At 43.0% G+C, this 16,607-nt stretch overlaps 1 protein-coding gene across 3 annotated transcripts in view; it reads right to left on the reverse strand.

The window, feature by feature from the left end:
• The window catches only part of ak8 (adenylate kinase 8), a 70,029-nt gene that overhangs the window by 14,857 nt on the left and 38,565 nt on the right, over positions 1 to 16,607 (reverse strand). For all 3 annotated transcript variants that reach the window (XM_021606700.2, XM_021606701.2, XM_036980377.1), the window contains 3 exons: positions 3,407 to 3,538; positions 2,586 to 2,675; positions 56 to 197 (listed from right to left, as the gene is read on the reverse strand). In XM_021606700.2, the coding sequence (XP_021462375.2) occupies positions 56 to 197; positions 2,586 to 2,675; positions 3,407 to 3,538 (364 nt within the window). The remainder of the gene's footprint in view (positions 1 to 55; positions 198 to 2,585; positions 2,676 to 3,406; positions 3,539 to 16,607) is intronic.

Here is a 16,607-nt window from a genome sequence, read left to right on the forward strand (position 1 = left end):
AGTAGAGGAACAGGCATTAACACCCTGGACCAGAGCTAGAGGTAAATAGGCCTACCTGCTGGGGATGAAGTTGGACTCCTGGAGTTTCTCTGCCTGCTCCAGGTCTCTGGGGAAGCCATGCAGCACCCAGCCTCGTGTGGTACAGTCCAGCCTGCTGAGACGCTCTGTCAGGATCTGCAGCACCATACTATCAGGCACTAAGGAAACACAGGGACACACATAACACACTCCCTTAGAGACTCTGGTCTTGTTCTTTCAGAATTCTTAAGAAGACTTTAAGAATGCATCCTTCCTGATCAGACATCTGACAGAGAGATCCCTGTTCTGACATGCCTGGATTGGTGTAAGATGTGATAGATACAGTATAAGCAATGGTTCTATCAATTTGTGTTTTCTACGGACGTATTCACGATGAACATATTTCTCTCATTACTTCTGTTTTTGTGGATTCTTCAGGAATTTCACTATAGCCTACTCCTTAATAATCTTTTCATTTAGAAATAGAACATTTCATTGATTAGTCTAATTCCTGGCTTTATGATCATATCAGCAGATTGGGTCCAGAGGATTCTTATACATGTGCTCTTCATTTCTGACAAGGCTTGTGGTGCAAATCCCCCCCCCCCCCAAACAAATGGATATCAACCTTTATGTTAACTTGTCTGGTATAATTTATCCCCCTCTGTACTTTCTATTTGGTCTTGTTTTTTCCACCACACTTATTGCACCTTGAGCCAGAAATCTGTCTTGTTTCCAAAAATAAACATGCCTATTAAGTGTAGGCTATATCTTCAGAGACAGGATTTTATCACTACATGCATTTTCTTCTAAATCAAGGAGGAATGAACCAAGGAGGAATGTATCCGGCAACAAAATAATTAAGTTGGAATCAGACAAATTCATGTTTACATTTCTTGTGAAGACACTCCACACACCTTTTACTCTGAAATCAGCTAGCTGCAGCATGACAGGCAGCATAAGTTTAATTATTATTTATTTATGTTGATGATGATGGCATTCCAAAAGTAAGGTGAATAAGTGGCTTTTAACAAGAGAAGAAAAACAGTGGGTGGAGATGGGAGAAGGAAAGTATGTGTGAAAGGTAGAGAGAAAATAGCAGAAAATGAAAAGGGGGGTAGGTAATACAAATATAATTATATTCTTTGAGAAAAAATAAGAGCAAAACCCAAGGGGACCATGAAGAAGCCTGGGAAAAATGTAAGTTGATGAATTGAAATGTCCAATTTCCACAACAAACAATCTGAGCTTCTCCCTCCTGCAGAAACGTCTTCAAACATCAGGCAGCCTGAAAAGGTTTCTTCTTCTCCCTTCGTTTCCACTCCCTCCTTTCCATCCACTCCTCCATAACACCATTTCCTATTTTCTACTTCCTTAATGTGGCTCTCCAAATCCCTAAAGCACTGTACTGGTTACACTAGCCACAATCTCTCCATACCCTAATTATACCCCAGTGAGTCTATTAATCAACTTGTAAATTACTTAAGCAAGCTCCTTTCCCTGCAATTCTCACTGTCACAGAGAGGGAGAGTGATGTAGGGAGGGTTAGGGAGAAAGAGATGTCTTCAAATAGCAAAAGCCGCCTTCTCTCACTGGATAACATAAAGCCCAGTTCAACAAAATACAAGAAGTTGAACACAACAATTAACATATTCCATGCATATTCTCCACTCCAATATGTACATTGGTAACAGTAAGAATGTGAGTTGGTTCCCACTGTGGCCAGCAGTGGTTCTTCTGGTCGTAAATAGTTGCAAATGGACTCTATGGGTCATTTTCCCAGACCCAGATTAAGCCTGTGTGTGTGTGTGTGTGTATGTTTGTGTAGCCTATGCATGTGTATGTGCAAATGTGTGTTTGTGTGTGTGCGCGCGTGAGGGATAAGTGTGCGAGTCAAGGCCTTCATTAGGCTTGAACTCAGTATGCATTGGCGGCACAATCTCGACACATCTGCATGGAGCCCACTCCCCGGGGGATGTTAATTCAATTAATAAAAAGTTGCTCAAGGCGAGTGGCCCAGACACAAGCCCTGGGCACTGCAGTGATTGGCACGCTTTGGCAGCTACATACACCCTCTAGAGTGGAGCAGTAGCCCCAGCTAAATGGCAACCGCCTTATATCATGTCTAATATTCTTTTCCACAAGATGTTATTCCAAAGTAGCAAAACAATTAAATAAATAAAAACTGACTGAAATATGTATATTTTTCCAATCAAGATGAGACACACAACCCAGATCAAAACCTGATTCGAACTATTTGGAAATGTAGTACAAGAGAATGTCTCCTTAGTTATTATTCACATCAGAGAATTGTCTGATGATGAGTAGCCCGAGCTAATCTAATTATTTTGGGCAAACGACTCTAGCCATTCCAGAGCTGTTCATTACTTTTGCATGGGCAGGGATACAGGGTCTCCATTTTTACTCCCCCCTGTAACACTGTTTACATGCAGGCTCTGATGCTAAAAGCAACTAATTGAAGGAGGAACCAGGTAAATTGTATGGCCACAAAGGTGTGTGTGAGCATGTGACTATGAGTGCACCCTCTTGTATGACTAGCTGTGTACCTTGTTGTCCAGATTCCAAGTAAGGTTTAATGAGTTCTCCCATATTGGTCGCGTCTGCAGAAACCGCCTCCAGAAGCTCACCGCAGCAAACTACAAGGGAAGCGGAGAGTCGGGACAAGAAAGGGGAGACATTCATGTTGAAATAAACAGAATACACAATGTAACCTTTCAGACAGGGAATAAACAGAATAGGAAAAATGACAGCTCCTGTAGGCTGCGTCCCAAACGGCACCCTATTCCCTAGAGCGGTCTTGGTCAAAAGTAGTGCACTAAATAGGAATAGCTTGCATTTGGGATGCAGCCATACACAGTAAACAAGGAGAGATGGAGGATGGAAAATGAAAGTCTGTGCAAAAAAATGGCAGTGACATAAGACTCCATGTCAAAACATAACATTTTAATCATGTTTGTGTCTAAACAAATATATATCATATACTGTACATACAGTCCTCGCCATATGTATTTGGACAGTGAGGCTACAATTTTAATTTTGGCTCTATTCTCCAGCACTTCAGGCATAAATCTACAGTATTAAATCATTTCTCTGGTTTGCAAACTGGGAGTGAGGAAAACTGCACTTAATATAACCACATTCTGTCAGTTTCTGTGGCTACTAAAGAGAACATGGCAAAATATACTTTATGTCAAAATAACATCAAAAAGTTGTATCATAAGAAGTACTTTTAAAGCCAATTTTGAATTTAACGCCATACCCATAGTACAAATTCAATCAATGACTATTCTATAGAGCCAGGTAAAGGCAATAATATGGGGAACACATTGAGAGGGACAGTGAAGGACTGTTCTGGGTGAAAACTTACGATTGACAATGTTGTATTTCTGAGAGATAAGTTTCGCCTGCAGACTCTTGCCTGAGCCAGGGGGCCCAAATAGGAGGACCCTGGGGGTGTGAGGGGCCACAGAACAGTGCCGCGAGAGAATGTACGTCAGAACTGTGGGAGGAGACAACAACCACAGCATTAAAGTGGCAATCCAGTTCTCCTTTTCACCTATTTTAACACATGATTTACATGAACTCAAGAGGTGGTCCAGGTATGTCATTATAGCACACCTTCATTGTGTGTACTTTGCACTATATACAGTGGGGAGAACAAGTATTTGATACACTGACAATTTGGCAGGTTTTCCTACTTACAAAGCATGTAGAGGTCTGTAATTTTTATCATAGGTACACTTCAACTGTGAGAGATGGAATCTAAAACAAAAATCCAGAAAATCACATTGTATGATTTTTAAGTAATTAATTTGCATTTTATTGCATGACATAAGTATTTGATCACCTACCAACCAGTAAGAATTCTGGCTCTCACAGACCTGTTAGTTTTTCTTTCTCATTACCTGTATTAACTGCACCTGTTTGAACTCTTTACCTGTATAAAAGACACCTATCCACACACTCAATCAAACAGACTCTAACCTCTCCACAATGGCCAAGACCAGAGAGCTGTGTAAGGACATCAGGGATAAAATTGTAGCCCTGCACAAGGCTGGGATGGGCTACAGGACAATAGGCAAGCAGCTTGGTGAGAAGGCAACAACTGTTGGAGCAATTATTAGAAAATGGAAGAAGTTCAAGATGACGGTCAATCACCCTCGGTCTGGGGCTCCATGCAAGATCTCACCTCGTGGGGCATCAATGATCATGAGAAAGGTGAGGGATCAGCCCAGAACTACACGGCAGGACCTGGTCAATGACCTGAAGAGAGCTGGGACCACAGTCTCAAAGAAAACCATTAGTAACACACTACGCCGTCATGGATTAAAATCCTGCAGCGCACGCAAGGTCCCCCTGCTCAAGCCAGCGCATGACCAGGCCCGTCTGAAGTTTGCCAATGACCCTCTGGATGATCCAGAGGAGGAATGGGAGAAGGTCATGTGGTCTGATGAGACAAAAAATAGAGCTTTTTGGTCTAAACTCCACTCGCTGTGTTTGGAGGAAGAAGAAGGATGAGTACAACCCCCAAAACACCATCCCAACCATAAAGCATGGAGGTGGAAACATCATTATTTGGGGATGCTTTTCTGCAAAGGGGACAGGACGACTGCACCGTATTGAGGGGAGGATGGATGGGGACATGTATCACGAGATCTTGGCCAACAACCTCCTTCCCTCAGTAAGAGCATTGAAGATGGGTCGTGGCTGGGTCTTCCAGCATGACAACGTCTCGAAACACACAGCCAGGGCAACTAAGGAGTGGCTCCGTAAGAAGCATCTCAAGGACCTGGAGTGGCCTAGCCAGTCTCCAGACCTGAACCCAATAGAAAATCTTTGGAGGGAGCTGAAAGTCTGTATTGCCCAGCGACAGCCCCGAAACCTGAAGGATCTGGAGAAGGTCTGTATGGAGGAGTGGGCCAAAATCCCTGCTGCAGTGTGTGCAAACCTGGTCAAGAACTACAGGAAACGTATGATCTCTGTAATTGCAAACAAAGGTTTCTGTACCAAATATTAGGTTCTGCTTTTCTGATGTATCAAATACTTATGTCATGCAATAAAATGCAAATTAATTACTTAAAAATCATACAATCTGATTTTCTGGATTTTTGTTTTAGATTCTGTCTCTCACAGTTGAAGTGTACCTATGAAAAAAATTACAGACCTCTACATGATTTGTAAGTAGGATACAAATAACTAAATATCTTGTGCTTAACAATAACTCTGTTAGCTTACTAGCACTGTCATGTATAATAAGCCAGCTATTAACATGCAGAGGTATCCCAGCGCATTGGGGCTGGCTGGGGATTGTTTAAAGCCCTATTCTCTCCCATGGAGTAATAAAGAGCGAGCCAGCGGGCTAATCTGATTTTAAAGGAGGTGATCAATAAATTGAGTCTCTCTCTCTAACGCTCGCTCCCTCCCTCCCTTCCTCCCCTGGTTCCAGGGGAGTATTTGTTTGAAGTGTGACACTCAAGAGGAAGCGAACAGCTGTTTACATTTGGGTCGAACCACAACAATACTGTTCGTCAATATGATAGGCCTTGCGTTTAACACACTGCAATTAACAACAAGCTAATTGGAACGAATCACTCTAAGCCTCTAATATGCAAAAAAATATATATACTACATAGTGCACTCACGTCTGTAGACATGAAATGCTTTGAAAGGTTGGTCATGGCTCACATCAACACCAAAATCCTAGAAACCCTAGACCCATTCCAATTTGCATACCGCCCCCAACAGATGATGCAATCTCTATTGCACTCAACACTGCCCTTTCCCACCTCTTTGACTACAGCTCAGCGTTCAACACCAGTGCCCTCAAAGCTCATCAATAAGCTAAGGACCCCGATACTAAACACCTCCCTCTGCAAACTGGATCCTAGACTTCCTGATGGGCCGCCCCCAGGTGGTGAGGGTAGGAAACAACACATCCACCACGCTGATCCTCAACACAGGGGCGCGTGCTCAGTCCCCTCCTGTACTCCCTATTCACTCATGACTGCATGGCCAGGCACCACTCCAACACCATCATCAAGTTTGCCGATGACACAACGACGAGACAGCATATCAGAGACCTGGCCGTGTGGTGCCAGGACAACAACCTCTCCCTCAACGTGATCAAGACAAAGGAGATGATTGTGGACTACAAGAAAAAGAGGATCGAGCACGCCCCCATTCTCATTGATGGGGCTGTAGTGGAACAGGTTGAAGGCTTCGAGTTCCTTGGTGTCAACATCATCAACAAACTATCATGGTCCAAACACACTAAGACAGTCATGAAGAGGGCACGACAAAGCCGATTCCTCCTCAGGAGACAGAAAAGATTTGGGTCCTCAGATCCTCAAAAGGTTCTACAGCTGCACCATCGAGAGCGTCACTGCCTGGTATGGCAACAGCTCTGCCTCCGACCGCAAGGCACTACAGAGGGTAGCGCGTACGGCCCAGTACTTCACTGGGGCCAAGCTTCCTGTCATCCAGGACCTATATAATCAGGTAGTGTCAGAGGAAAGACCTAAACATTGTCAAAGACTCCAGCCACCCTAGTCATAGATTGTTCTCTCTGCTACCGCACGGCAAGTCGGAGCGCCAAGTCTAGGTCCAAAAGGCTTCTTAACAGCTTCTTCCCCCAAGCCATAAGACTTCTGAACAGCTAATCAAAGGGTTACCCAAACCCCTCTTTTATGCTGCTGCTACTCTCTGTTTATAATCTATGCAGAGTCACTTTAACTCTACTTACATGTACATATTACCTCAACTAACTGGTGTCCCCGCACATTGACTCTGTACCGGTACCCTCTGTATATAGCCTCGCTTGTTATTTTACTGCAGCTGTTTAATTATTTGTTACTTTTATTTTCTATTTTTGTTCTTAACTTGTTAAAGCATTGTGGGTTAAGGGCTTGTAAGTAAGCATTTCACTGTAAGGTCTACCTGTTGTATTCGGTGCATGTGACAAATGCAATTTGATTTGACTTATGACAAGCGTACATAGGGCAAACATCATATTTTCGTATGGCTAAGGCAGAGGGAGCCAGTCAGATCATAATAAAGGACGCATCTTAATTAGCGCAATAATCAATATTCAAAGAAACAGTTTTAGCACATTTGGTATTTCAACGACAGCATATGAATACTTAATCGCAAAGACATTTTCGAAACATTTCTATGCCCTCAGTTTAACTTGAGCAAATAAGAAGTTGATTAATTATAAATGGTGCCATTACAGAAACCTTTCATTTACTTATCAAGCTGAAAACACAGCCCGGGAGAGTAAACACACATAGCCTCCTCTAAATCTCTATCTGCAATCATAGACCTGGACTGCGTCCCAAATTGCACCCTATTCCCGTTATAGTGTACTACTTGGGCTCTGATCAAAGGGAATAGGGTGCCATTTAGGACGCAGCCCTGCTTCTAAATCAGAGAGGATCTGGGGAAAGACAGCATACATGGCTGATTCTGGCACTGAGGGAGGATTGTTGGTAACTAATACCACAGGATGGAGAGGCTGAGTCGAGACCTAAAAAAAAAGATCACGTGTGTAATTCTTACACAGGATCAAAATGTTGCTGTTTTAAAGCTACAATCCTTAATTGAAACAATAACAAAGCAGCACCCTACCTCAGTTTTGGTAAAAAGCTGAGAGATGGGCCTGCAGAAATGTAACACCTCTCAGATTCATAGACAGAGGTGTGGATTCAAGGACTGACCATCCATAAAATGATAGTTTTAAATATGTTTTGAGGCTATACAGTGTTTGATTACATTGTTTATAAATATTGGAATCAAACAAGCTTATATTTTGGGTTCTGATGGGGTACGACAGTTGAACTAAACCTCATGAGCCATTTAGAAGTTATATTCTTCAGGAAGCAATGGGTATACAGTACCAGTCAAAAGTTTGGACACACCTACTCATTCCAGGTTTTTTAAATGTTTTTAAAATTATTTTCTACATTGTAGAATAATAGTGAAGACATCAAAACTATGAAATAGACATGTGGAATCAAGTAGTAACTAGGGTTGAAAAGGGTCGGAAACTTTCCGGTAAATTTACAACATTTTTCAGGGAATCTTCTGGGAATTTGGCTTAAATTCATCAAAAAAGTTAGCTTATAACAGTGAACCTTTGTTTGTGGGATATACATAAGGCAATTCTAGGTCGTGGGGCATATTTTGGTTAAACTATCCAATGGAATTGCAACCCTCTGCATGCACATGCATTCTTCCATCACATGTACAGCTGATTCTCAAGATCTTGCACACTAATGAGATGCTATTGAGCCCACACTACTACACTGTCTGAGCCAAGGACTACATGCTTTCTGGTAAGTTTTGATAACAATACTGGGTGGGGTGAATATATTTTATATGACATACATAATTTTTTTGTTAACTAGTAGATAGTAGCCTACAGCAAAGTGTGTTAAAATAATTTCTAACTTGTTAACAATTTCTGCTAGTTAGTTTTGCTACCATGTGGGTTTTAGCTTGCTTGAGCCTGCTAACTGAGGAGTGTTAATTCACCTGTTTCCATAAATGTTTAATTTTAAAACATTTATCTCACAAAGGAGTTGTTTAATCTGACTGCTTAACTATTTATCTGTAAATGGAATTGTATTCGTTTTTTTTGCTACAATTTCTTTTCTAATCTTTACAGGAAATTGCCACGGACACTATCTGATGTGTGGAGACATTTCAGTACAGCTAAGCTGTGTACATTTGCAAATACTGTCCCAAATCATATGTGAAGAATGCAACAAAGATGCAGAATCATCTGGCCAAGTGCATAAAGTTCCCTCAGTGCTCAGAACAAGCAACCTCTACTTCTATTCAAGGTGAAAATGATGAATCAGACACCTTATCAATAGCAACAACTCATGGTCCTCCTGGAATCAGAAGTGTTTTGACTTAATGGAGGAACGTAGTCAGAGAAATGCTGATGAATGTTTTGCTCGAGCTGTGTATGCAACTGGTTCACCAATACACCATGTGTATTGAAAAATATTTCTGAATGATGCCCATCATACACCACTCCAACCAGACATGCTTTATCTACTCATATGCTGGATGCAGAGTTCATCAAAATCAAATCTAATTTTATTTGTCACATACACATGGTTAGCAGATGTTAATGTGAGTGTAGCGAAATGCTTGTGCTTCTAGTTCCGACAATGCAGTAATAACCAACAAGTAATCTAACTAACAATTTCAAAACTACTACCTTATAGACACAAGTGTAAGGGGATAAAGAATATGTACATAAAGATATATGAATGAGTGATGGTTCAGAGCGGCATAGGCAAGATGCAGTAGATGGTATCGAGTACAGTATATACATATGAGATGAGTATGTAAACAAAGTGGCATAGTTAAAGTGGCTAGTGATACATGTATTACATAAAGATGCAGTAGATGATATAGAGTACAGTATATACGTATACATATGAGATGAATAATGTAGGGTATGTAAACATTATATTAGGTAGCATTGTTTAAAGTGGCTAGTGATATATTTTACATCATTTCCCATCAATTCCCATTATTAAAGTGGCTGGAGTTGAGTCAGTGTGTTGGCAGCAGCCACTCAATGTTAGTGGTGGCTGTTTAACAGTCTGATGGCCTTGAGATAGAAGCCGTTTTTCAGTCTCTCGGTCCCAGCTTTGATGCACCTGTACTGACCTCACCTTCTGGATGATAGCGTGGTGAACCAGGCGTTGATACAGCCCGACAGGATGCTCTCGATTGTGCATCTGTAGAAGTTTGTGAGTGCTTTTGGTGACAAGCCAAATTTATTCAGCCTCCTGAGGTTGAAGAGGCGCTGCTGCGCCTTCTTCACGATGCTGTCTGTGTGGGTGGACCAATTCAGTTTGTCTGTGATGTGTACGCCGAGGAACTTAAAACTTACTACCCTCTCCACTACTGTTCCATCGATGTGGATAGGGGGGTGTTCCCTCTGCTGTTTCCTGAGGTCCACAATCATCTCCTTAGTTTTGTTGACGTTGAGTGTGAGGTTATTTTCCTGACACCACACTCCGAGGGCCCTCACCTCCTCCCTGTAGGCCGTCTCGTCGTTGTTGGTAATCAAGCCTACCACTGTTGTGTCGTCCGCAAACTTGATGATTGAGTTGGAGGCGTGCGTGGCCACACAGTCATGGGTGAACAGGGAGTACAGGAGAGGGCTCAGAACGCACCCTTGTGGGGCCGCAGTGTTGAGGATCAGCGGGGTGGAGATGTTGTTGCCTACCCTCACCACCTGGGGGCGGCCCGTCAGGAAGTCCAGTACCCAGTTGCACAGGGCGGGGTCGAGACCCAGGGTCTCGAGCTTGATGACGAGCTTGGAGGGCACTATGGTGTTAAATGCCGAACTGTAGTCGATGAACAGCATTCTCACATAGGTATTCCTCTTGTCCAGATGGGTTAGGGCAGTGTGCAGTGTGGTTGAGATTGCATCGTCTGTGGACCTATTTGGGCGGTAAGCAAATTGGAGTGGGTCTAGGGTGTCAGGTAGGGTGGAGGTGATATGGTCCTTGACTAGTCTCTCAAAGCACTTCATGATGACGGAAGTGAGTGCTACGGGGCGGTAGTCGTTTAGCTCAGTTACCTTAGCTTTCTTGGGAACAGGAACAATGGTGGCCCTCTTGAAGCATGTGGGAACAGCAGACTGGGATAGGGATTGATTGAATATGTCCGTAAACACACCAGCCAGCTGGTCTGTGCATGCTCTGAGGGCGCGGCTGGGGATGCCGTCTGGGCCTGCAGCCTTGCGAGGGTTAACACGTTTAAATGTTTTCCTCACGTCGGCTGCAGTGAAGGAGAGTCCGCATGTTTTGGTTGCAGGCCGTGTCAGTGGCACTGTATTGTCCTCAAAGCGTGCAAAAAAGTTATTTAGTCTGCCTGGGAGCAAGACATCCTGGTCCGTGACGGGGCTGGTTTTCTCTTTGTAATCCGTGATTGACTGTAGACCCTGCCACATACCTCTTGTGTCTGAGCCGTTGAATTGAGATTCTACTTTGTCTCTATACTGACGCTTAGCTTGTTTGATTGCCTTGCGGAGGGAATAGCTACACTGTTTGTATTCGGTCATGTTTCCGGTCACCTTGCCCTGATTAAAAGCAGTGGTTTGCGCTTTCAGTTTCACGTGAATGCTGCCATCAATCCACGGTTTCTGGTTTGGGAATGTTTTAATCGTTGCTATGGGAACGACATCTTCAACGCACGTTCTAATGAACTCGCTCACCGAATCAGCGTATTCGTCAATGTTGTTGTTTGATGCAATACGAAACATATCCCAGTCCACGTGATGGAAGCAGTCTTGGAGTGTGGAATCAGATTGGTCGGACCAGCGTTGAACAGACCTCAGCGCGGGAGCTTCTTGTTTTAGTTTCTGTCTGTAGGCAGGGATCAACAAAATGGAGTCGTGGTCAGCTTTTCTGAAAGGAGAGCGGGGCAGGGACTTATATGCGTCGCGGATGTTAGAATAGCAATGATCCAAGTTTTTTTCAGCCCTGGTTGCGCAATCGATATGCTGATACAATTACTTGTTTTCAGATTAGCCTTGTTAAAATTAGATTAGCCTTGTTAAAATCCCCAGCTACAATGAATGCAGCCACAGGATATATGGAATCCAGTTTGCAAAGAGTCAAATAAAGTTCGTTCAGAGCCATCGATGTGTCTGCTTGGGGGGGAATATATACGGCTGTGATTATAATCGAAGAGAATTCCCTTGGTAGATAATGCGGTCGACATTTGATTGTGAGGAATTCTAAATCAGGTGAACAGAAGGACTTGAGTTCCTGTATGTTGTTGTGGCCACACCACGTCATCTTAGTTCAAGTGAAGGTCTAGCAAATCATAGAAAAAGCAGACTGTATTGCAATCATCTCTGATGGGTGGTTGAATGTGCGTAGGCAAGGAATAATTAATTACAGAAGGTATTTGCACTGGTGACAGACAATGCTGTGAACATGAAGGCTGCTTGGTCTAAAGTGGAGGAGTCCTACCTCACATCACACCCATTGGCTGTGCTGCTCATGCATTGAATCTGCTCCTCAAGGACATCATGGCACTGAAAACAATGGTTACACTCTACAAGAGAGCCAAGGAAATGGTTAGGTAAGTGAAGGGTCATCAAGTTATAGCGGCAATCTACCTCACCAAGCAAAGTGAGAAGAATATGAACACCACATTGAAGCTGCCCAGCAACATCCATTTGGGTCTCCTGGAGGGGAAGGAGTCTCTCCAAGAAATGGCCATATCACAGTCTGCCAATGTGGACAGTCCCATCAAGGGGATCCTCCTGGATGATGTATTTTGGGAGAGAGTGGTAAGCAGCCTGAAACTCCTGAAACCTACAGCAGTAGCCATTGCATGGATTGAGGGAGACAATGCCATAGTGTCTGTTGTTCAGACTCTGCTTGCAGATGTAAGATAATAAATCCGTACTGCCCTGCCCACTTCACTGTTGCTCCAAGCAGAGGAAACTGCAGTTCTGAAATACATCAAAAAGCGTGAAGACTTCTGCTTGAAGCCCATACACGCTGCAGCATACATGTTGGGCCCCAAGTATGCTGGCAAGAGCATCCTGTCTGGTGCAGAGATCAACAAGGCCTATGGTGTCATCTCCACCTTGGCCTGGATGAGGGCATGGTTCTTGGCAGTCTGGAGAAATACACTTCCAAGCAAGGGCTTTGGGATGGAGATGCAACATGGCAGTCGTGCCAACATATCTCATCAGCCACTCGGTGGAAGGGACTTCATGGATCTGAGGCTCTTTCCCCTGTTGCCTCCATCATCCTCTAAATCCCACCAACATCAGCCGCCTCAGAGAGTAACTGGTCCTTGTTTGGGAACACACACACCAATGCACGCAACAGGCTGACCAATACAAGAGTTGAGAAATTGGTGGCCATCTGAGCAAATTTGAGGCTTTTTAAGCCTGGGAATGAGCCATCCTCAACAAGTTTGGAAAGTGACAGTGACGATGAGGCCTTAGAGTCTGATGTTCAAGAGGTGGACAATGAGGAGGTCCAGGGAGAAGATATGGAAGCCTGAGACAAAGGCAAACAAAGCTTTAGTTTCTACACTATCAAATGAAAACATTTTTGGAAGATGTGATGGATCATTGGGGATCATTCAATATTCCCTTTCTTTTGTTGTTCAGTGAAATCATCCCATGTGAAGAGTCAATTCATTTAATTAAAGATAAATTCGTAACAATTTTTTACATGTTTATTTCTATTGGAAGGATTTAATAATTTGTAATTATGTCTACTTATGATAAGATTTATGTTTCTGTCTCCATATGATAAATATATTCAATGCAAAAAAAATCTAGATTTAAATGGTATTACTATTACATTTGCAAATATTTCCGTTAATTCCCATATATTCCCGTTAATCCCCACAGAAAGCTTCCACCTCTGAATATTCCCCAAAATGTGCAACCCAGTAGTAACACAAAAATTGCTAAACACCTCAAAATATATTTTATATTTGAGATTCTTCAAAGTAGCTACCCTTTGCCTTGATGACAGCTTTATACAATCTTGGCATCTCTCAACCACTAATATACAGTGCCTTGTGAAAGTATTCGGCCCCCTTGAAATTTGCGACCTTTTGCCACATTTCAGGCTTCAAACATAAAGATATGAAACTGTATTTTTTTGTGAAGAATCAACAACAAGTGGGACACAATCATGAAGTGGAACGACATTTATTGGATATTTCAAACTTTTTTAACAAATCAAACACTGAAAAATTGGGCGTGCAAAATTCTTCAGCCCCCTTAAGTTAATACTTTGTAGCGCCACCTTTTGCTGCGATTACAGCTGTAAGTCGCTTGGGGTATGTCTCTATCAGTTTTGCACATCGAGAGACTGACATTTTTTCCCATTCCTCCTTGCAAAACAGCTCGAGCTCAGTGAGGTTGGATGGAGAGCATTTGTGAACAGCAGTTTTCAGTTCTTTCCACAGATTCTCGATTGGATTCAGGTCTGGACTTTGACTTGGCCATTCTAACACCTGGATATGTTTATTTTTGAACCATTCCATTGTAGATTTTGCTTTATGTTTTGGATCATTGTCTTGTTGGAAGACAAATCTCCGTCCCAGTCTCAGGTCTTTTGCAGACTCCATCAGGTTCTTCCAGAATGGTCCTGTATTTGGCTCCATCCATCTTCCCATCAATTTTAACCATCTTCCCTGTCCCTGCTGAAGAAAAGCAGGCCCAAACCATGATGCTGCCACCACCATGTTTGACAGTGGGGATGGTGTGTTCAGGGTGATGAGCTGTGTTGCTTTTACGCCAAACATAACGTTTTGCATTGTTGCCAAAAAGTTCAATTTTGGTTTCATCTGACCAGAGCACCTTCTTCCACATGTTTGGTGTGTCTCCCAGGTGGCTTGTGGCAAACTTTAAACGACACTTTTTATGGATATCTTTAAGAAATGGCTTTCTTCTTGCCACTCTTCCATAAAGGCCAGATTTGTGCAATATACGACTGATTGTTGTCCTATGAACAGAGTCTCCCACCTCAGCTGTAGATCTCTGCAGTTCATCCAGAGTGATCATGGGCCTCTTGGCTGCATCTCTGATCAGTCTTCTCCTTGTATGAGCTGAAAGTTTAGAGGGACGGCCAGGTCTTGGTAGATTTGCAGTGGTCTGATACTCCTTCCATTTCAATATTATCGCTTGCACAGTGCTCTTTGGGATGTTTAAAGCTTGGGAAATATTTTTGTATCCAAATCCGGCTTTAAACTTCTTCACAACAGTATCTCGGACCTGCCTGGTGTGTTCCTTGTTCTTCATGATGCTCTCTGCGCTTTTAACGGACCTCTGAGACTATCACAGTGCAGGTGCATTTATACGGAGACTTGATTACACACAGGTGGATTGTATTTATCATCATTAGTCATTTAGGTCAACATTGGATCATTCAGAGATCCTCACTGAACTTCTGGAGAGAGTTTGCTGCACTGAAAGTAAAGGGGCTGAATAATTTTGCACGCCCAATTTTTCAGTTTTTGATTTGTTAAAAAAGTTTGAAATATCCAATAAATGTCGTTCCACTTCATGATTGCGTCCCACTTGTTGTTGATTCTTCACAAAAAAGTACAGTTTTATATCTTTATGTTTGAAGCCTGAAATGTGGCAAAAGGTCGCAAAGTTCAAGGGGGCCGAATGCTTTCGTAAGGCACTGTATGTGTCACGTCTACTCCGGCTCCTCCGCTATTCTCGACTACGAGCGCCTACGTTACAATACATCCAAAAATGGATGTAGAAATGGTTGAATTGTAGTTGAAAGCAAATTTCCTGCTATTCTACACATTTTTGCCATGGGGCAGAGTGAAAATGTTCCAGTTTTAAAGCTAATACTCCTGAATGCATCATTTTTATTTGGGTCATTGTTACTTCTCCAAGATTATCTTATTTACAATTATATAGATCCATTATCTTTTTTACAGACGGCCCACCCAAGACTTTTCTCTGCAGAAAAAACTTTGTTACTATCTATCAGTTAGCTTTCTTTGTAAGATTCCAGACACTCCGATTGAAATATATACACTTTAGTAAAGCACAAGCCCAATTCACATCCGCCATGGTGCGCCTGCTTCTAGCCTTCTACCGTCACCACTGCCCTGCCTCACACAACAAACCTAAGGCGGCAGGTAGCCTAGTGGTTAGAGAGGTGAGCCAGCGGCTGGAGGATTGCCAGGTCAAATCCCGGGTCAGAGAGGAAAAAGCTGTTGAGAATTGAGCTGGCAAACGGAGGGTTGCTGGTATCAAATCCTAGATGACATTGCCTGCTTTTGTGCCCTTGAGCAAAGCACTTAACCCCCCACAACAGGCACCCAGTGTGGCAGACCCCCGTACCTCTCCAAAACCTGTATGTGTATCATTTGCAGGGGTTGGGCTAAAGTAATCTTAAGAGAGAAAATGACAGAACTATTTTGTCAAGTTGAGTGGTGTAATGTTCAGACAGGTAGTATTCAGATGGCTTTAATGGTGTGGCTGAAGGCTGCGACGGCTGCTCCTCCTCCCCTTGCCTGTAGCTTAGCCTTAGGCAAACTCCCTGTCCATCAGCTGGGCTGACAGGGAGGGGAATCAAAACCTCCCCATGGGTCTGCTGCAGTGCAGTGCTGACATCCCTCCAGAAGGCGTGGCTGTGGAGGGGCAGCAGCCCACTAAGAGTGTGTCCTAAAATAGCACCCTATTACTGATATGGGCTCTGGCCAAAAGTATTCCACTATATAGGGAATAGGGTGCCATTTGGGACGCAGACTGAGAAGATATTGTGACGAGGCTTTGATGCTGTGCAACAAAGCCTCTGAGGCCTGTGATGGGAGAGACTGTCATCCATCGTCAATCACTGTCTCAGGTAGAGAGGGGCATCAAAGTCATTACTATATTGAACAAAAATATAAATGCAGCAATTTCAAAGATTTTACTGAGTTACAATTCACATGAGGAAATCAGTCAATTGAAATAAATGCATTAGCCCCTAAATCTATGGATTTCACACGACAGGGAATACAGATACCCCTCCAAAAATGGGCCTCAC

The sequence above is a fragment of the Oncorhynchus mykiss genome, chromosome 6, assembly GCF_013265735.2.
Source record: "Oncorhynchus mykiss isolate Arlee chromosome 6, USDA_OmykA_1.1, whole genome shotgun sequence".
NCBI classification, from domain to species: Eukaryota; Metazoa; Chordata; class Actinopteri; order Salmoniformes; family Salmonidae; genus Oncorhynchus; species Oncorhynchus mykiss.